A 22,616-nucleotide genomic window follows, 5' to 3' on the forward strand; every position below is an offset into this window, starting at 1 on the left:
TGCATCGGTGTGAAGTGGTGTCGGAAACTGCCCTCAAACTCAATGGAGATCTTCAGGAAGATGCCACTGCCGGTGGAACCCAAAGGTGAATTCAACCTGAGAAGTACCTGCAAGCTGAGGGGGACAGAGTGACCTGGAGGCATGGGAGACTAATGCCCACTGATGTCGGTGTTGCAGGAGAGTTTACGGTGACATTGGAGCTGCAGCTGTGTGGACCAGGAGCCATTCAAAAGCGGTCACACGTCAGATGTTGAGATTTGAAGGGTTGGTGTCAGTGAGGAGCTACAACAAGCCTTGACAACTGCAACTAATGTGGAAAGCATAAAAGGTGCAAAGTCGGGACCAGCAAGATCCAAGCGACTCACCACAAGCAGGGGAGTCAAGGCAGGCTCGAGCAATCAGGGGCGTCCACTGAAGTCAAAGAAAACACGCAAGAGGACCCACAAGCAGGAGGAACTGGAGTCGCGAGAGGACCTCGAGCAGCTCATCATGCAACCCACAGTGCACGAGCTGCAGGGAGGATGGAGATCTTGGTCAAAGGAGATGCTTGAGGTGGAGGCTATTTGGAGGCCGAAGATCTCTTGGGAAGAGAGCCAACATGCCTTTGCAATGACAACTCGCCGTGGTGCACAGGGGTTAGATTCCTGCGGTTCCAATGACGGATACTGGCCTCAAACTTAGTATGAGACTGTGCAGGCCTCGAGGGAGTGGTAGAACCATGAACTGTGTTGCTGAGCCTTTTAGAATCCCTAGGAGCCCAGGAGCAGCAGTCTGTTTAGGTTGATTGTGGTGCGTGCAGATGCAGGAAGGTTGATTGTGGTGCCTGCAGATGCAGGAAGGGACTCCTTCACTTCAAGGGAGATTTCTTCAGGTGTCTTGGATGTCCATAGGCCTTGGAAGGTTCCGGTATGGAGCACAGGCATGGACGTTGCTGCAGACGAGCAGGGCGACGAGACCAGGAGCAGCAGGAGTCTTCTCAATTGCAGCCTTGGTGCCCAGAGCAAAGTCCAAATTGCCCAGACAGCCGAAGATGAAGTGGTATCCGGATCTGAATCTTTTCCCATGATGAATCTAGGGACCCACCCACAGGTAAGCCCTTAAGTACTTTAAGAAAAGGGTTGGGACGATACAGGGTTCCTTCCCAGAGGAGGGGCTGGACAGTGGGGAGGATACTCTCATGTCCTTTTGTCGTGGGGCTGAGCCTTGCATTTACACGGTGTAACTTGACATGAGCTTATTAGGATTTTAAACACAATTTTTCCTTTCTGCTCCCTTTTGCACACAGCACAAACTTTATTAAATGTTTAGAGTTGAGCAGAGTGTTTTGCTTCACACGAGAATAACAAGTTTTTCTAGGTTAGCAGCCTTGCTTGGTAAGCTTAGTCTGAACAGTGAGTGCTGAGGTCTTCAAGGTTATTTCAACACAGTGGTTGTTCGGACTGATCAGCGCATGTTCTAGACATAACATATATGCGGCTGTGGCCACCTCGGAGATTGGCGCGTTTAATAATGCACTTCGTAGGCATGATCACACACACTTTGAGAACATTCGTTTGCTGAGAGCTGGTGCAGAATCTGATGTGATTCATTTCTGCTAAATACCAGAGGTATGGGGCCCCTATGTAATCCCAAGAAACCTTCTGTAGATATAAAATAACCTACTAGCATAGGAGGGTGAAATATAGGTATATTTTAAACCTGTTTCCATTTAGCATTATAACATGCTTTCTCCCTTTGTATTTTATGGAATAGTAACTATGCTGACAATCTTGTTTCTGATAATATGTCTGCTTGTATTAGCCAAGATGCTGCGCATGAGAACACAGCGTTAGAAATAAACTTTTCAAACTTGTGTGTGTCTTCTTTTCCTCCCCGTTTTGGACTGGTATGAGAGTATAACAAAAGAGTATTCATGTTTTCCACATTGCCTGAGGTAACCTAAGTCGCATGTTCTGGGTTGTCTAATCATTGGTATTTTGGAAGCGCCAATGAGACACTGATGCTAGTCTGGTAGGGGATGTTGGGTACTAAGGTGAGTTTTGGCACACCCTAATTCACGGAGGTCCCAAGTCTCTGTCCACAGGTCTGTGTAGGAGCAAAATCCCTGCAACACTTTGTCGAAGTTACGCACCAGAGCGGTAGTCAATGGCTCTCTGAGCTGGTTTGAACTGGACTATGCAAGGAGGACACCAAATGTGCCCCTCAAGCTGACTTAGTGGTGCTGGCAAGCGCTCCCACTCTGCCCCAATACTCTAAACCTGGTCTGGGAGGTGGTCACACTTCCCTGTGACAGGATATCTTTAGTTTTGCCTTCCCTGCTCGAGCTTAGCTCAGCAGCAGGAGGGCAGAAGCATGTCTCTGGTCAGCAGCAGCCCTAGCTTGCTGCCCTGTTCTGGAAGGCTGGTACCGGGAGCACTTACGACCTCACAGAGGAGCTTTATAGTACGTGGAATCATACCTCCCACACTGGGTATGATTCCAACACGTTTCATACCAAACATGACTGGGTTTAACAGTCTATTTACTGTTTTAGGACTTCCATTTGGAGAAGTGTGGCTCAGGGGTTCGAGGCGGCAGACCTGGAGCTTGAGTTCGGCCCGGGACCAGGGTTCAATTGCCCGCATCGGCGGGTCTTGGGCTCAAAAATTCCACGGACTCGATAATTCTCGCTCCGGTGCCTTCTCGACTCACGGGTTCACACTCTGCGACTCTGGGCAATAGCTTGCTTAATCTCCACAACGGCCCCTCGCGGTGGGATGCCTGGCTTTCACCTTGTGGATACCCTGCCAGGGTTATCTCACAGGGGAATAACAGGACGGGTTCCCTAAGCAAGCGAGGAGATGCCCCAGGGTAAGTCGTGCGCTATATAAGTTTCATTCATTTCATTTCATTTCATTTTCACTTTTATATTCTCCCTTTACGATCTCTTCTATCGATTCTTCTGTTAAGGCATTATTCAGTCCTACGTTTGGTTCAAAGAGCAAGATGTATTTACTTGTTTTATTCTGTTATAATGTGACAGCTAATTGCCTCTAATTTTAAGGCTTTTGCCTATCCCATTAACTTATGCCTCAGTCATTTAACCAGAATTAAATTTGGTATTGCAGGCCTGTAAAAATGTATCTCTCAAATGCAGAAGCTACTAAGCTCAGAAGCTACAGGATTTGAAGTTTTTGATTCTCCAGGAATTAAGGAAAAATAAAGTTACTGTTAATTTATTTAACAAAACTTTATAAGTTACCTCTGTTACAAAGCATAAAGATGCTAATGGTAGATGGTGCTCAGCTAATTTAATGTTTAATCAAATAGATGTAACTATTTTTAATATTTACAGTCCAAACAATACTGATTTACAGTTTTGTATTAATAGTAAATGGTTTACGTATGTTAAATTTTTTTTAGTAGTTGATTGTAATCACATTTTTTATCCAATTTTAGAAAGGAAATTAAGCTAGATTTGTTCTTAATAAAACTTTTTAGAAGTATTTTGACACAAAGTCTTAGATAATAAATGGAGGATTAGTAACCTAGACATTCGGGAATGTTCCTTTTTCTTGCATGTATATGCTTCTTAATCTGTGTTAGATTATATATTTTTTCAAGTAAAAATGAAATTACCTATTACATTCTTGTAAAACATCCATCTTCTCTGCATGGTCATCCCAGATTGATTTTACTCTTCTGGACCGTGTTTTTGAGGTTTGTGTTTTTTAATTCTGTGCACTATACCAGTTCTAAACAGGAATAAAGTGTCTGTGCTCGCCTTTAAACATGGCTAAACATAGTTAAATTGGCTTATCGCGATTTACGTATTTAACTTGCTTATACGCCTTTAGTAGATGGTTTGGGAAAATCACCAAGGGGCTGTGGAGTTCTTGCTTGCGAGTACTTCCGGTGCCATCCACGCGGTTGTCCTGTAAAACATGACTTTAGGCCTGCCATGTCTAGCCTGACAGCAGCAGCCTAAAACCCTGCTTTGAAACCTGTCAAAATAACATTTTTGCCAGGCAGAAACCCCTTCTTTTTAAATATTAATAAATTGCACCCAAGTACAGCTTGTTGTCCAAAAGGTAGGCTGCTTAATATTTAAAAGTGGAACATGTGCGGAATTTAAGTCTGTATGTTGCTCCAGTGACTAGACCAAACTGACAGGGCTGTGGCTGGATCCTAAAAAATGTCAAATTACATATTAGTGTTCACATTAAATGACAGAAGATGTTTAATGTAAGGGTCGTGGTATGTACGTTTACAATGTTTGAGCTATATGACCTTGCCCCTACAGCCATTTTGCTTCAAGTGTTTAAAAGTAGTGTGCAACAAGGGGCAGATTCAGATTGGATTCTAAAATCTTTGGCTGGGGCAATGTGGTCCTATAGTGCTTCCTTGGGGCAGTGCAGGGCTAGCAAAGGCCTGCTGGTAGAGGGTAAATCAATTTTCAGAAAGGGATCAGAGGGCAAAGACCTTTTAATTCCTGAATCATCTTGCACAGTAGGAGATGACATTGTACTGTTTTCTTGCTCAAAGCAAGGAAGAAAGGCAAGAAAAGTTTTGCATTGATGTACCGCAGAGGTTGCGAATCCTTCCGATATGAGACACACTAGATAACATAACATTTTGTGATTTTGAACAGAAACAATCAACATCATTGTGCTTTAGAGAGAATATTCAGCAATATGACCAGATTCCATTCCCTCACACAAATGTCTCACAAACAAATCTCTTTAAATCAGTAAGATTTAGGAACATCAACTTCAGTATAAAATAAAGAATCCTCAAATGTCAACATACGAACTTCATATGGCAGACAATTCACAAACAAAATAATCTGGTTAGCATGTAAGCACCTTGGCTACACATACAGCCACACCTAATAAAAATCAAATTAAATGTTTTCAACTAAGAAGTCATGTAACCGGACATGCCTTCTAAAGCTTATAAAGAGCAGGCTCCAGTTTGTGAGGAGATCCTCAAGCCGAGAGAGACAAGGTAGCTAACCAGATAGGATATCTGAGGCCATAACAAAAGCAAAATACACAGAATAAATACCAGAGCTGTCAAGTGGCCATGTGGTCCAAGCACGAGTAGGTCCTCCATTCCAGGTTTATGCTTTGCATTGTGGGACTTACAGCGCTGGTTGTTATAAAGGATCACAAACGACTGTGTAGGAAAGTGGAGTATTATGCAGTGAGGATAGTTATGCTTCACTAAACAATACTGTCACAATACCCCAAAGATGCCCCTTGGATTAACAATAATAAATCCTTTGCTCAGTCCTGGAAGTGTGGAAAAGAGAATAACAAACACAACAAGATGATGGACGGAGTGCTGGCACTTTTCAACCACTCAACCCCAGTAGAGAGATTTAGGTTTAGTTCATCATTCCTTTGCTCACCATAGCACCGCAGATTTGACCTCACCATATGCAAATCGGTCTTGACCCTTCCACTCAAGGCCTTTGTTCCTGATTCCTGGGAGTGTTCACACCTCTTAGCAGGGAGTCAGATTTCTGTCGTGGTGGTAGCAGCTGCAGGCTGCCAGCCAGAGCTAGTAAAGGCTGGCGCACCCACGTAGAGAGTCTACGAGGTAGCCACCTAGGTACATGTCACATAGACTCTGGCATGAGAATCATCGCCGGGGTGATGAGACAAGTTGTTTGATATCAATCATGACCTATGCCAGCAATACCGTAATGGACCTGCCAACCTTCGGGATGCCCAGGTGCCAGCCCATGTTATCCTATGTCCCGCTGATAACTTACAGTAGCCCTTAATAGAAAGAGTCTACTATAGGGACATATAAGCTTGCACTTATATATCTACACCTTTAATATGATGCTGCCCGCCTCCTGGGCTAAGGAGGTCTTCCTTCGGAACGACTGGCATATTAACAAAAGTGCAATGACCCTGCCACTCATGTGGAGGCCAAAGTTAAAATTGAGGAATTTGCACTGCTCCTGCAGTCTGCAATGGCAGGCCTGCTGTCATCGGTTTACTTAGTTCACTCATAATGGTACAATTAGTGCTTCAGGCCCTGGTGACAGCTTTAAATCCCATACCCTGGGTACCACTTAGTAGGTGCTTATAAGGGGGTTAAAGTCCTTGCCAATTCGCATTCATTATCTTAAGGGAAAGCGCACTGGGGCCTGGTTAGGCGGCTTCATTGTACTTTCAGAGTCAAAATCCAGCAGCTAGACATCGCCATAGCCATCCCTGAAGGCTACAAGATCTCCCACAGAGACCGCACCAACGGAGTGTGAGGTGGAATTGCCATTGTCCACAAGAAAACCCTCAGAGTCTCAACCAACACAAACGACACCCTCAGCACCGCCGAACACCTGCAGTTCCAGATCCACATCGACCCCAACACCACCCTCAGAGGAACCCTCACCTACAGACCCCCTGGACCCAGACCACAGTTCAGCGACTCAATCGCCGACCTCATCAGCATCCACACTCTCGCCTCCACAGACAACATCCTCCTCAAGAACCTGAACTTCCACCTCGAGAACAACAAAGGCGTCAACTCAGCCACCCTGATCGACAACCTCGCCAACCTCTGACTCAGACTGCTTGTGACAACACCCACCCATGCCGCCGGTCACACACTTGACCCCATCTTCTCTGCAATCCCCCACGTCTCCTTCAACCACACCACCGAACCCCACTGGACCGACCACCGATGCATCCATTTCACCTTCAGGAAGCCCACCACACACCACCGCACCCAACAGATGCCTCGTCGCTGCTGGGGCAAAGTCACCGAAGAGCAGCTAGTCACCACCCTCTCCCAGACCCCACCAGCTGACCCCACCGAACCCAACACCGCCGCCCTCAACCTCCGACAGTGGATCGATGACTGCGCCAACACTCTCACTCCGCTCAAGACATCCTTCAACAGCCACACCAGCAAGAAAGCCACCTGGTTCACTGAAGACTTCTAGGCCTCCAAGCGTACATGCTGGACATTGGAGAATAACTGGCTCCGCGAACGATCACCAGACAAATACACAGCCAAGAGGACCGCTTTCAAGGACTGCCTGGATAACGCACACAACAGCAAAGAGCTCTTCAGCATCGTGAAGGAACTCTCCAACCCCAGCTCCAACACCAACGACATCCCCCATTCGCAGCACCTGTATGACTCACTTGCCACCTTCTTCCACCGCAAGATCACCGACATCCACAACAGCTTCAACGCCATGACTCCCCCGCCAACCACCGAGACCTCCACCCCTGCGACCACCTGATCGCCTGTTCCAACATCAACGACGATGACACCATAAAGATAATAAACTCAGTCCATTCAGGAACCTCGTCTGACCCATGCCCACACCACGTCTTCAACAAAGCCAGCACAATCATTGCTCCCCATCTCCGGAAAGCTATCAACATTTCCTTCAAGACAGCAAACTTCCCGGAGAGCTGGAAGCATGCTGAGATCAACGCCTTACTCAAGAAGCCCAAGGCGGACCCAAGGACCTCAAGAACTTCCATCCCATCTCCCTGCTCCTGTTCTCGGTGCAGGTTACAGAGAATATCGTCAAACAAACAACTGACCCCCTACCTCGAGGACAACAACATCCTGAACCCATCCCAGTCCGGTTTCCGCAGCAACCGAAACAGCCGTCATCGCCGCCACAGACATCAGGACCCTGCTCAACAATGGGGAAACAGCAGCCCTCATCCTCCTGGACCTGTCAGCTGCCTTCGACACGGTCTGCCACCGCACACTACAAACACGCCTACACAGCGCCAGGATCCAAGAGAAGGCCCTGGACTGGACCACATCCTTCCTCTCCGGCAGAACTCAGTGCGTCCGTCTCCCACCCTTCCGCTCCACCGCCACCGAGATAATCTGCGACATAACTCATGCATGGGCCTGGGAAACGAGAGTTCTAAAATATAAATAACCGAACCGGCTCCTGAAGCACTGATTTCTGGCTGGTTGATGAACTACATCTGTAAAATGCACTTTGCTTAAACTAGTATCTGGGTGCTGGCTTGGTTACCTCAGTGATCTGAAGGCTGTCAAAAAGATGATTGGTGGAACTGGGTAGCCAAACTTAGTATCTTTACACAATTGGCTACAATAGGACCACTGCCAACTCAAACAAAGGGTTCTCACCTATAAGCTTCAGGCTGTCTGAAGATCAAAACCTTGTGGGCTGCCTGGTAGGAACCAGAAAATACATACTCCAGAAACTTAATTTGTGTATCAGCTCCTTGGGGATCCGATGCACTTGAAAGATGAAAATGAATTTCTGTCATACAACAATTCATTAAGACTATGATTGCCAGAGGATACACCTAAGATGCACACAAATTGAGCTTTTTTATTTTGTCACTTGTTGCTGTACAAAGGAAAGGTCGATCCTTTGTGCTCCTGCAAATCTCATATTGAAAAGAAACAACATATCTCCCAAGGGGTGTGGGCATTGTTGGGACTACCGCTAGAACCGACAATCTTCAAAACAATCCAACCATTGTAAATATACGCTGCCAAGCAGACATAGCAGCAACTAAAGAAAACAAAAGTGAAAAAGAAGAAAAAATATAAAAAAAATAGACAAAGGAGGGACACCAGGCTACCGGGAAAGGCAAGGTTAAATATTTTTAAGAATTGGTGAATAGATAGATAGCAAGTGAATTCCTGTGAGTAACGAGATCCAAGGTATGACAAATCTGCACAGGTGAGGAAGAAATAAGGGAAAGCTGCATGGGTGAGAAGGGAGAGGAAGAATCAAATCTGCAGATAAAGTTGATTTTGTAAAGATTGCACCTGATGTAATTGAGATGGACCATAGCTATCTGCCCTTAACCGGAGGCATCTAGACATCAAGAGTTTTTCAGTCATATGTGCAGCATGGATGGCGGTATGTGCCTTGCAGACTATGAGGCGTAGCGGACACTTCTTTGAAAGTAATGGTATAACCTGTAGTGATCTAGAACAGGTTTCTCCAAAGTCGGTCCTGGAGGGCCGAATCCATGCCTGATTTTTAGCATTTCCCCATTTAGATAAATGGTGATCTTAAAAATGTGGCATGATCCGGCCCTCCAGGACCCCGATCTAGAAGGTGGTAATCGTATGAGCACATGATTCAGTGAGCTGTAATACAAAGGATAGGCAGGTGGAGGAAACCGTGCAGAAAAGTGCATGGATTGTGCTTGGTCCTTAGCACCAGATTTTGAATGGTTCTAAAGTCAGAGGGAACAAGACAACCAACTTTTCCAGAACCAGCATGTCACCATGAAGAGGACTGGGTGATCTGATCATAATAATTCAGACCGAGGAAGGAAGAGAGTGGCATACCACTGGGTGGTAATCATCGCTGGCAGCAGCGGCTGGTGCAGGTAAGCACTGTAGGGGGAGGAGGTCAACAGACGACTAAATAGGGCGAATTCAATAAATAACTCCTATTCCGTCATCTGATGACATTCTCCCTCCCCTAACCCCCGCAGCGCCTCACTGCGTTTACCTGCACCGGCCACTGCTGCTTGGAGTACAGATTGGCTGGAACTACCCAGCAGAGTGCCCAGATGCACATCATTTGCACCATCACGACTGAAATGACACATACCAGTTAGTTTATATGGTAATCCTTACTTAAGAATATTGTTATGCAAACCTGCAGATAGGCTGCTTGCTCACAAAGAGGCTGAACATTCATTCCATTAAAAAAAATAATAAATATAATTTTTTTTTTCTAGCTGAAACTTCCATTCAAGTGTTATATTCTAACAAAATCTCAACAACTTTACCAGACATTTGTCCTCACAGAGGTGAAGTGGCTCCCCTCCCATTGACTGGCACCTCTAAGAGAGTGTCTGTGAATGGGTCACAATCAGTCACATACCAGGCAACAAAGACCTAAGCATGCCATGCGAGGCAACATGTAGCAGACTCTACCCAATATCACCTATATTTTTTTAGCCATCTATCATTCCAGGAAATAACAATTTTCCCACATATCCCCGGAACTTCTAATTATGGGCGTGTTTCATTTTCAAAATGAAGTATTCAAAAATGTTCCCCCTTGACCTTATTTAACATTCAACCTCCCCCTTACACAAGTTACTGTTCAACCCCTGAAATAGTACATACTGTTCTTGCACAAGTCCTCGTCACTTTTATCATCGCAGTCGAAGACGCCATCACACCGTTTAACTCTGGCGATGCACGATCCACTGGTGCACTTCCACTGGTCCGAGTCGCACACTGTACCAGGGAGAAGAAAGGCAGAGAGGGCATCAGAAACTGAATCAGTCACAAAGTACAGTTTACCACTGATGCACACCATGACTGGGGTAATCAGTGGAAGCCGGCTGATCTTCTAAGCAGGCTATTGCTTCATCCTTCCAGTTGTTTCTGGGATAGCAACATAATGTTAGCAGATTGGGCACTCACACCTTGATCAAGAAGCTGGGTACACCACGTCTCCAGTTTGGACCCACACCCTGGGCTCAGAGTAAAATAAGCTCTGCCTCCCAATCTCAAATGAAAATGTAAACTCAAGATACATCATAACCCACATACATACACAGTCACATCTGAACAATCACTTAACATTCCCGCTTTCTGTATAGATTGTCTGTTTCCAGTTTAGCTCTGAGATATTCCTCTTGGGATGATTTGCTGAGCTATAACAAGTGTTGCTAACATAACAAGTGTAATAGGATTCAAGGTTTCATTACTTTGTTAGATTATTAAAGCTTCAGGGGATGTTGCATCCCTTCCTCATCAACTGCTTATCCAAGGTCATCTGCCTGAGACAGTGGCAGAATGTACTTAAAAATTTCAATAGGGCATGGTCGGTGCCAATTCAAACCTACAAGAGGAGTAAATGTCTTCCACCAACGAGGGATGCACTACCCTCTTGATTAGCATGTTTTGTTGTACATAAGGGAAACTGTGAAAAAGCATCTAACCTAATCAGACATTGCAAACTCTTACCATGTGTAACATCCCAAACCCTTTTCCAGGACTTCACCTTACCTTGACCCTGCTCTAAGCTATAAATGTGCACTGGCACTACAGAAAGTCCAAATATGATGGAATGACAATATATGGTGCCCTGCACAACAGCTAATCCTTAATTTAGTCAAGTTTGACTTAGCAGCCTACTACCCGGACTATTGAACGCAGAAATTGCCGAACACCAAGCCAGTCAGGCTTCGATTCAACCTTGTGCCCCTTTCTTCCACCACCCTACAATTCTGGTCTTTCTCCACACTTTTGCATGTTCTTTCCCATCTCGGTTTTCTCTCTTGTCAACAATTTCTATATTTCTCTTCCTCCCCGTAGCTCCCTTTTCTGCATTTCTCCTTCTTGGTCTGGGTTAAAGTCCAACAGTGGCAAGGAGGTCCTGGGTCCCAAAATGAATGCCGGTGACAATCAAAACCACAAATTTAGTACCTACTACATCCATTTACTTTGCTCCATCTAGACTGTGTAGTCGAACTCCTGTAAATGGTTTCAGCCCTGCTTAATGAAAGGAGTGCTGCAGTGCTTCCCACGATCTAAGGGCATCTCTAATTATTCTCCTAAAGAGACAGGTGGTACCAACTCTTTTTCAAAAGGTTGGATCCCTCCTCTACCCTCCTGTCCATTTCTCTTCACAAGCAGCAGACAATCACTGGCTAATAGAGAAGTTACATATTTATGCCACAGACTGGGCCGCTATTTCACACGTGTTCTTCGTATTCCAGATTCCTTTATGTAGAGCCAATATCAAGTAAACTCCACTTATCAATGTAAAACAGAGACCTGCCTACCAGCATAGCCAGGTTAAAGGAGTTAGCTCGAGGTGGACTATCATGGATTCACTATGCTGTGCATTATTCCGCGGTCTAGTGGTTGGGTCTGGAATCGTAGTCTTTTCTTTCCTTTTATCCGTAGCCCAGGTGGGTGTCGACGTCCCACATTTTGGTGTACTTCCTGTGATGTTGGCACGCTTCCTGCGGAAGCTCCCACCTTTAGGCACCACCTTCAGATTCTATTTTTCTTGTTTTGTGTTCTGTTTTGAATCCTCTGGCCATGTTCTCTATTCCCTTATTCAGCAAGTGATTTTTCCGCTTTGTCCTTTAAGGTGTCTCCTTCCATATTGACCTTGTATTTCCACCTTGTTCTCCTGCCTCATCTTTCTGGTGGAGGTGGGTGGGTTCGCTAGTGAATCCAGAAAGATCTTCAAGCTGCAAAACTACACCAACAGGTAAGAAACTATTTGTTTTGCAGCGTGAATCTTTCGGAATTCACTATGCAGTGCATAGACTTTGTAGCGGTTTGTTATGTTTTTGGCTGCTGGGTGGAAGCGGAGCGTTGGTTGTTGAATATATGTTGAAGCACCTTCTGTCCTACTTGTGCTTCTTTGTTCATTTGCAGATCCATGCAGTAGTGCTTAGTGAACGTGTGCACTGAAGCCAATGTTGCCGCCAGGCATATGTCTAGAATGGGTGTGCTAGCCAGGAAGGCTATTGTTGCTCCTTTTTTCTTGTTCTTGGTAGAGTGGGCTCGTGCCCCTTCTGCTGGTTCTTGGCCTGCCTGTCTGTGGCAGAATTGTATTGTTTGTGCGATCCATTGTGCGGTGGTTCCCTTTGTTACTGGTCTACCCAGGAAACTGCTTGTGAAGGACACAAAGAACTGCTTTGTTTTCCTGTTCTCTTTAGTTCTATGTAGTGCATTTCTGCTCTTCTAGCGTCCAGAGTGTGCAGTGCCCTCTCTGTGCTTGTTGCTGGTTTCTGAAAGAAGCTTGGTATTTGTACTGTCTGGTTGATGTGGAACCTTGACATTACCTTTGGCATAAAGTGTGGGTCAGTTTTCATTACCACCCCATCATTGTGTATTTGAATGTAGGGTTCTTGTAGCGTTCGCGCCTGTAGTTCGCTCACCCTGCGCAGCGAGGCGATTGCCACCAAGAAGGCGGTTTTCATTGTTAGCATTTGTAGGGTGGCCTTATGAATGGGTTCAAAGGGTGCTTTCATGAGCTCTGTTAGGACTAAATTATTATTCCATGCCGGTGGCGGCATGCTCTTTGGTGGTGCGATCCTCTTTGCCCCTTCCAGGAATCTCTTTACTATCTGTGATGTAAAGAAGCTCTTCCCTGTTTCTCCTCTTGTGCAGGCTACTATCGCTGCTAGGTGTACTCTTAGCGAGGATGAACTTAGTTTTGTTTTCAGCAGGTGCGTGAGATATCTTAACACTGTTGATTCCCTTGTCATCTTGTGTAGCTTCTTCTTGCTGCACCATTGTGTGAACCTCTTCCATTTTGCCACATAGCACCTTCGTGTGGTAGGTCTCCTTGCCTCTCGTAGCACCCGCAGGGTGCTCTCAGGTAACTTTAGGTGTGCAAACTATGTCTTCAGGAGCCATGCTGCTAGGCTGAGGCTCTCTGGCTCTGGGTGTAGTACTTCTCCGTTTTGCATGGAGAGCAAGTCCTTCCTATTCCCGAACTTGTGGGATGCACCCTGTGCCATTTCCAATATCTGTGAGTACCAGGTCTGCCTGGCCCACTGGGGTGCCACCAGGATCATTGTCATGTTGCTGGTTCTGCACGTGTTTAGTATATCAGTGGTATCGGGGGAAAAGCGTAGGCAAATATTTTTGACCAGCTAATCCATAGGGAATTCCCCTGTGATCGCTCCTCTGGTTGCCTGGATGTGAAGTGTCGGCATTTTGCATTCTGGTGTGTTGCAAATAGGTCTATTGTTGGCGTTCCCCACCTCCTGAATAGCCTTTGCGTTTCCTGTGCATGGAGCTCCCACTCGTGGGGTGCTGACGTCTGCCTGCTGAGCCAGTCTGCTTCCACATTGTCCTTCCCTGGTAGGTGTATGGCTAGCAGGTCTATATTGAGTGGGATGGCACATCTCCATATTTCCTGAGCTAGGTTGGATTGCGTTCCTTCCTGTTTGTTGATGTAGAAAACCGTTGTCGTGTTGTCTGTTTGTATCAACACTCTCTGGTTGTACAGTTTTTTCTGGAATGCCTTCAGGGCAAGGAACACAGTCTTCAGTTCTAGGTGTTGATGTGTCTGACCGCATCCGCTGGAGTCCACAGACCCCTCACTTTGAGTTTGTTCATGTGTGCTCCCTAGTCCATCTGGGTTGCGTCTGTGGTGATGGTCACCGTTGGGCTTGGTGGTGTTAAGGGCTTCCCCCTTGTTATGTTTTCCTTGTTCCACCATGTAATCTCCTCCTGCACTGCGTGGTAGTGTTCTTTCTTGATAGTAAATCTTAGTAGATGTTTGTGCTGCCTGTTCATGGGGATGTGCAGGTAGGCATCTTTGAGGCCTATGGTGGACATGACGTCTCCGTCCCTTATTTGAGGAATGACCTCAAGGAGGGATGTCATTTTGAACTTTTGTGTCTTTATGCATTTGTTTAGGAACCTTAGGTCCAAGATGGGTATTAGCGTTTCGTCCACTTTGGAACTAGGAAATAGTTTGAGTAAACTTGTTCCTTTCTCTGAATGGAACTGGTTCGATGGCCTCCTTGCGGAGGAGTTCTTGTGATTCCTCTAGGAGTGGCGCTATTTTTTTCTCCTGAATGTGCCTTCCTTTTCGGTTTTCTGCTTAGTGGTTTCTTTTCCAGCTCTATGCAGCATCCAAACTGTATGATGTGGAGTATCCATTTGTCTGTAGTTATCTTCTTCCTCTGCTGGAAGAAGTGTCTTAGTCTGCCTCCTACTGGTGTCACATGTTCGTCGATGTTGGGTCGTGTAACTCCCCTTTGTTGGTCTTGTTGTGCTCCACCCTCGGAAGGGTCGTGTGGGTGGGCATGCTTTGCGTGACCGAGTCACTTCAAGGTGGGCTGTTGGCCCCCTCTTCTGGTCTGCCCTCGTCCATTCGGCCTCCCGCAAAAGGACTGGCCCAGAGGCTGGTACTGCCAGGTTTGCTTTTTCTGCCCCTGCTGGGATTGGTTGTCGCCCTGGTGCGCTTGCTGGAATGTCAGGTGTGACGTTCCCGGCTGGTTTCCTCCCCTTCCTTTTGGTCTCCATGTCGGGGTACCCCTTCTCATCCCTCTGAATTGTAAGGCCCCCATGGACCTTGCCATTTCATTTTCTTTCTTGAGCTGGGTGAGTTTTTCATCCACCGGTGTCCCGAACAGTGTCTCTCCATTGAAGGGAGTGCTTAGAATGTTGTTTTGCACTTCTGGCTTGAAGCCCGAGATCCTAAGCCAGGCCTGCCTTCTTTCTGTGATTCCTATCATCATAAGTCTGCTGGATGTGTTAGCCCCATCCCAGGCTGTTTTCAGGCAAGCATTTGCTATATTTTTCCCCTCTTCCACCAGGTGTGATGCTCTTCGCTGGTATTCCTCTGGGAGGTGCACGAGCAGTTGCCCCATCTCGTCCGAATGCGGGTACTGGTGTCTGTTCATTAGGGCATTTGAGTTTGCAATGCACCAGTGTACTGCTGCATTTCTCTCTATTTTTCTGCCAGTCAGGTCCATTCTCCTACTTTCCTTGTCTGGTGGTGGGCCTGATGTTGTTGGGACGTTTGCCCTCTTTCTGGCTGTTGCCGCAATAATGGAGTCCGCTGTGATGGATCCCTGGATGTAAGAGGATCCTGAGAAGAGTGTTTGTATTTTTTCTCAGTCCTAGGTGTCACAGACCTGCAGGTTGCCAGGTCCTTGAATGCCTCCCTCCCTTGGTCCATAACACTCGGAAGCATGGGGAGGAACTGACTCTTTGTTTGAGTGGGGAGCAGGGTCTCCAAAAGGAAACATGCCTTTGGCTTTTCCTCCTCCAATTTAACTCCATAGGCTGCTGCCGCGTCTTGATGACCAGGTTATAGGCCCCAATGCCATCCGGTGGCGAAGGCCACGAAGGAAAAGTCTCCACGGTTTCTTCTGGATTATCAGAGTCGATGTCCTGCCATTCCAGGTTTTGTGTCATCGAGGATGCCGAGCCGAAAGTAGTTCGCTGGTCATCGTCGCCTTCTTCCTCATAGTATAGGCCCTCTTCATCGAGGTGTTCCTGGGGTTCGGGAGTTTTTGGTGGCCCTTCTGTGTCGAACTCCTCTTCCTCTACTATTTCGACTATCGTCATCAGCGCCTTCGACGGAATCGTGAACCTTTTCATTTTCTCGTCTAACTCTTTCTTCCTTTGCAGGATGTTCTCCATTTCGGCCTCAAGCCTTATCTTTTTTTCTCTCCATCTTGGCGGCATGCTCCGCGTCGAGCGTTTCGGCCGATCTCTTAGACTTAGTCGTTGACATCGAAGCGACCTTTGGGTCCTTCTCCTTCGAAGTCGAGCGGTCCTCATCGGGGACGTGCTTCGACGACCTTGGCTTTTCGCCGGTCTTTGCTGCCTGGGAGTCCTTTTCAAAAGGATCCGCTGGGCTGTTTGTCCTTGAAAGCAACTGCGGCTGTTGAGGTTTTCGGCGCCAGTGCTCCCTTCGAGGACTTAGACTCTGTTTTTCGAGAGTCCTGATCGGGCTTTCGAGAGCCGTCGGGGGTTTGCGGTTGAAGTCTCTCCTACCTCTTTAGATGCCTTCTTATTGGTCCCTCGGCGATGTTGTCCTCTTAGTCGCTGGACAGGCCCAGGTCCCGAAGTGACGGAGGTTGGCCTTTGCCTTGCATGTTGTAGTTGACTCTCCTCTGTCTCTCTCTAACCCGGAGTGTCTTCGGGGTGAAGGCGGAGCAGGCGTTGCAATCCTTGCTCTCGTGGTCGACCGGTAAGCAGAGGTTGCAGACCAGGTGCTGGTCCTTCTGCGCGCATTTGTGGTGGCAGTTACGGCAGAATTTAAAGGGAGTTTTGTTCATTCCTGCATCAGGGGCCCCCCCTGTGTGCTCATTCTCCGTTGGACATCGAAGATCTTGAAATTCTCCTCCTTCTTAGTCGTCCCGGCTTGGTGATCTTGTTCTTCGGTGTCTTCTCCAATCTTTTCTGTGAAAGTTTCGCCTTTTTCCTCTTCGTTTCTCCCAAAAACTCTGGAGCCTCTCGGTGACGATCCAGACCCAACGGCGGAAAAAAGAATCTGAAGATGGCGCCTAAAGGGGCGAGCTTTTGCAGGAAGCGTGCCGACGTCACAGGAAGTACACCAAAAAGGTGAGACATCGACGCCCACTGGGCTACGGAAAAAAAAAAACAAAAAAAAAGAAAGAAAAGACTATGATTCCGGACCCAACCACTAGACCGCTGAATAATGCACAGCAAAGTGAATACAGAAAGATTCACGCTGCAAAACTGACAGCACAAATCCACTTTCAGACCTGTACACAGGAGAAGTGTAGCTAACTGATTGCCCCCTGGACTGTAATCCAGTCCCATTGGCTGGCATGGTTTTAAATCAAGTGGCAGTCCAAAAAGTATTTACAGACCAGATGTACTAATGCACCGATTGCAATTTATGACCAGTATTTTTGCAACCAGTGAAGAATTTTACAAACTGACCTATGTACTAATCGGTTAGTTCCCAGGTTTCCAAATGTGAGTGGGGCATGATCTAAACTTCCTCATTGATATTCATGAGATTGGCCACAAACTGCAACTCACTTCGTCTGGTGCCCACAAGGGGATGGTGGCCTCCAGGGATCCGCAGACACCATGTCTGTGATTACATCTCAATAAAGACATTTTTGCTTTTAAAAGCAAGCAGTTTATCTTTCTTTAAAAAAAATAAAAAAAAATCTGGTCTGCCTTTTAAAACTGCTTTTTTTCTGATGTAGCACTGCCTGCTCTCCCTGAAACTTTTTTCCATATTCACAAAGGGCAGAGGTCAAAGGGGACTACTTCGCTAGTGTGACTGGTTTACCACCCCAACCTAAACTGAGTTAACTCTTCAATGGTTTGCATCCGGAGTTACAGTTGCAAACCACGGAATTCAGTATTTAGGAGGGAAGCCCACAACATGGCTTTTACAAATAAGTCTGTATCCTGCTACAATTCTACTGGAGTTGTTAAAACTAACTCTAAAAAGGGATTCAGAGTGCCAGCAACTGCAAAAATGGTTTGTACATCTGTTTCTGAATTATTCCATTTTATCACTCGTCCTCAGCCAGTTGCTCCCATTTCCACCTCATTCTGCTTCCCAACTCTGTGCTCGCATCTTTTGCCCTTTCGCTTTCTTCCAGGACCTTGAATTTAGCCATCGGAAGTTAGTCGGGGTCCAAAATAATACAATGCTACGGTTTTGATAAGGTTGACAACAATTTGAGGGAAGCGGAAATTGCAGCAAAATGGCATTCATTAGATTATTGAACTTCCTTCTTTTGAACTGGCGGGGTGGGGTACTTGATCGGTAACCTCCACCTCTCCTCATGAGCTCCACGGTGAGGCTTCACCATTTCTTGGATTCACTCTAGCAACTGTGTTTTTCCCAATCTCCGGTTTCAGTCCTATTCCTCTGACGCTCCTTAAACCCATCTAGTCTTAGTTGCCTTCCTCCGCTTTGTGATCCTATTCCACATTCCCCATCACTGAAGTACAGTTATTCACTTCATCTTCGCTGTGCTCACTTTTTGTTTAAGACCTCCATATTGATCATTTCTGAACCTAGTTGTGAGTATCTTGGACTTAAATTGCATCTCATCATTGCAGCTGTCCACTAATGCGCTCATTCTTCCCTCCCTCCCATTCATTCAGTTTCCCTTGCCATAATAGGCCATAGCTTTTAGTTTATGGCCTGTTCACAGACATTGTCCCATATCGAATACACCGGCTCCCTTTCGCAACCCACAGCTCATGTGGTCGGTTCACAACATCTCTCATCACACTGCATTCCACCTCTACAGGACTCACAGTCAGCACTTACTGCCCCACGTTTCCCTTTAGTAGGATACTGTCCAATAGTCCAAGTGTAAGGATCACTGTCCCTCCAGACTTGAAGCCATTGTTTCCCAAGTGTCTCTGCTCCATGGCAGACCAGTCGTTCATGAAGACCAGTGGTCCGAGAATGTTCTGGGATGTAGTTTTATTGAGGATTTATGGGCCTCTCTCATGGAGGCCACTTACAGACCAGTTTCTCACTCCTAGCCAAGGGATGAGGTGCAGCACATCTGGAAATCTCAATAAGGAAGTCACTAACAGGGTTCATGGCAGATCCCCCAATTATACTAGTGTCCCACAGCCGAGGGAAATGGATCTCACAGTATTGGTCACTTACTGCAGTTTCGTTCATCGCTGTTATCACCGCAGTCATTGACGTGGTCACAGACCCACATCTTCGTCTTGCAGAGGCCGTTGTCACAACGGAACTGGGCAGCATCACACACTGTTGGTAAAGTGAACAAAGGTCAGATGGCGAGTTTCTAAAAGTTGCCTGTATACATAAAATGTTTTTGATAAGTGAGCCACAAATATTTGGGTACTGGTTGGAGCAAAAATCATTAAAAAGTAACACCAGATTCATTTTGAGTACAGTTACAGTATCACTTTGGGACGTGTTCTTAGTTGGTCAGATACCTTTATCTATCATGTGGATATCCAATTCATTTTAGGGTATTACTGAAATAAGTGCCTAAGCACAAAAAGAGTAGAATGACCCCATCATTTGTGCCTCTGCCCTTGTTGCAGCCCTGCACTCTCATGCCTGCGTAGTTATGTTAATTTTTATTTATAAGCACATTATCACCTGCAGGTCTCTAAGCGCTAACAGAAACAAAGATCTAGCCTTCACAAGAACGGACTCCGATTGCGCCCCATGCCTCTACAAAAAGAACTGTTTTTAATTTCTTCCTAAACGGTAAGAGGGCATGTTCCTTACGTAAGTTCTCCGGCAAGTTGTTCCAAATGTGGGGAATAGATGAGGAGAAGGCTCTTCCTCCTTTCAATGACATGTTAAATCGTGGGCAGGTCGAAAAGTTGGCCTCGGAGGACCGTAAAACCCTAGTAGGGGTGCAGTTGGCTAGACGGCCCTTGATGTAACTAGGGGCTTGGCCATAGATGGCTTTGTGCGTGATACAGGGGCCTTTCAATTTTGCTCTCTGTCCAACGGGAAGCCAATGCAGTTGTTTAAGGAGGGGTGATGCCTGTGTTCGTCTGGGCACCCTAAAGATAAGCCTAGCAGCATCATTCATAATCACCTGCAACCTCTTCAGGAGGTTGCCAGGGAGGCCGATATACAAGGCATCCCGTCCCGTAATCTTAGACACACACGTCTCAACTTCCCCTGACTTAGCGTACATATAGGTATCCATTTCCAAGCATGCAGCACAAGGAAAGGTGGGCGGTTAGGAGAAGAAAAGGTAGAACAATAATGTGGGGCTATAATCACTAAAGTAGTAGGTTGACTGCTGCGAGTACCATATCCCTTGGGCCATTCCATGGTGCATGTGAGGATGGCAGACAGTTGAACTAACCAGACAAGATTGATTCCAGCTAATTCTTCGAATCACACCATTCATGCTGTCCAAGAGTCCATACAGTTGCTAAAGGCCTGACATCATCAAGCACAGACACAAATACATGCACTAAATCACAGTTGGCAGCCTGTACTCCTGCTCCCATCAGAGCGCCTGTACATGTAGCCGCCATGTTAGGGTCAGGCAGTTTGAGCACAGAGTTGAAAGTTTATTAGCTCCTCTGTGCCATTACAGACAAATCTCAACAGAATGCATGCAATACCAAGTGTTACTCTTATTAGGCCACATCTGTGAGATGTAGCAAGAGTCCCAGTGACAAAATGAGCTCAGCTTCCTTACCCAGGTTTCAGACATGTTGAACAACTTTCTTTATATAGACGAAAAGTCCAGAATATAAAAGCTTGAATCCATTTGAACACACAGCTGTTTGGCCGGGACTATTCCATCATTTGTTTGTAGGTCTACACGGTTAGAGGCTGGAACTACCCATATGCAAATAGGTATCAGCATCACCACAAAAGGGGTAGTACAGTTTGGTTCCCTTTTTCTGGCCAGAGAGCTAGAGATTTAGTCAATCAGTTGTTCTTGACTAAGAAACTGGACAGTAGCTTATAAGGAGTTATTGAACTCTATGTCAGTAAGAAAAAATAATATTGTAATTTCCAACTCAAGTTTTGGTGAATCAGATCAAGAGAAAATCGAAAATCTGTAAACCTAGCAAAAAAATCTCAAATGTACCGACGCCCCTCTGACCCTTTGCAGGGGGGCCTACAACCACATTGTAGGCCCCTGGCAAAACAGTGCCCTGGAACCTGCCTACACAACCACTCACAGGAAAAAAATGTTTAACGGAAAAGGAGTGTCAAATTTTGGTCTGTAAAGGGCCGCTATGGCTGTGGGGCCCCCCAGGCCAGTGGCGGCCTCCTGCGCCATGGCAGAGGAGCATCACCCCACTGCTTTCTGGCAGTGGGTGAAGCGAAAACATAAAACAGTAATAACTTTTAGTTATTACAATTTAAGAAATCTTTTGCTGGCAGGTGGGTGGGGCTGCTCTGCTTACAGAACAGGGCAGGGAAGGAGTGGTTTGCCCACTCCTGAGTGTTTAGTGACAGGTGCTTGGCCCGCCCAAAACAGTCAAGCGCACTCCCCTGTTCTCCATGCAGGTTGCATTGCAGCCTGCATGGAGAACATGCCCACCCCTCCAGCTCCTGGCTTAGTGCTGTGTCACGGCGCTCAGACCAATCAATGCTCCATTGGAGCATTATGATTGGCTAAGAGGTGGGAGCCTACTTCCTGTTCTGACCTGGAGTCAGACACAGGCGAGCAGGAAAGAAGATGTGGGAATCGGCAGCGGCAGCAAGGTAAGTTTTATTTATTAGCTTTTTTTATGCTGTTCGCGGCCACTGCCAAAAACCAGCCCGCCTACCCACCCACGAACCGTGCGGACCTCCCCAGGCAACTGCCCATCATGTCCATGTGTAAAGACTGCACTGTTCCCCCTACCCTCTACCCCCCTCGCCCCCCCACCTTGAGCTGCCATTTCAGGGGGCCCTCTATTTTATGAACCGTCTCCTGACCGGAGCCTTCAGTCCCTTGTCCTCAAAATCTTATGTGGTTCTGGTCCCCGCTAACCCCCTCCCAATGTCTTCTCCTCCCCACTCAGCTTTCCTGCACTGGCAAAGGTTCAGGATTCAGTGGCACAGAACGTCCCGCCCATGGGACATCCTACGTCAGGGAATTTAAATTTACCTAAGAAAGAATTGCCATTCACACCTTTCCACAGTCCTAGATGCTACCTAAAATGAACAGTTTTTGTAGTCTGCGTACCACAGAACTCTTGTTAAACGATTCTCAGAGATAGATGCACTGACACTAGGAATCCAAACACAGACCTCCGTGAAAAAATCAAATAGAAAAAATTGCATTCTTAAACTGCGCTTTCAAACCTCGTGGTCCTTGGACACTCGTAGCGGCATCTCCAAGAAACTGCCCCCTGTATTGATAGTTAAAGGGGAAAATCCACAAACAGCACTTAATGGAGCTCAGTTTATAATTCCAGAATCATTGCCATTTTATTTTTATCTCACATAACTTGTGTCAAGTTTTCCTTTTCCAACTTTAAGAGCTATCAGTTGGCGCTTGCAATCCAGCACATTTCACCCACGCGGATACAATTAGGTGGTATAATGTGTTACTTTGTTACTTTATGTGGGGCACTCTTACCATACTGCAACAGAAAGAAACAAAGTAGGCCAAGCCACTCGACTTGAAATGTGTAAATAGCAAAGATTAACCGTGGTAGCTATGTGCTAATTTTCAGCT

At 46.4% G+C, this 22,616-nt stretch overlaps 1 protein-coding gene across 1 annotated transcript in view; it reads right to left on the reverse strand.

The window, feature by feature from the left end:
- Positions 1-22,616, reverse strand: part of LOC147701248 (suppressor of tumorigenicity 14 protein homolog) — a 134,217-nt gene that overhangs the window by 11,791 nt on the left and 99,810 nt on the right. Inside the window, exons 13-14 of the mRNA XM_086929994.1 lie at positions 19,097-19,204; positions 10,102-10,215 (exon numbers count right to left, since the gene is read on the reverse strand). Of these exons, the coding sequence (XP_086786120.1) occupies positions 10,102-10,215; positions 19,097-19,204 (222 nt within the window). The remainder of the gene's footprint in view (positions 1-10,101; positions 10,216-19,096; positions 19,205-22,616) is intronic.

Source organism: Lissotriton vulgaris, chromosome 7, assembly GCF_964263255.1.
Source record: "Lissotriton vulgaris chromosome 7, aLisVul1.2, whole genome shotgun sequence".
In the NCBI taxonomy this organism is placed as follows: Eukaryota; Metazoa; Chordata; class Amphibia; order Caudata; family Salamandridae; genus Lissotriton; species Lissotriton vulgaris.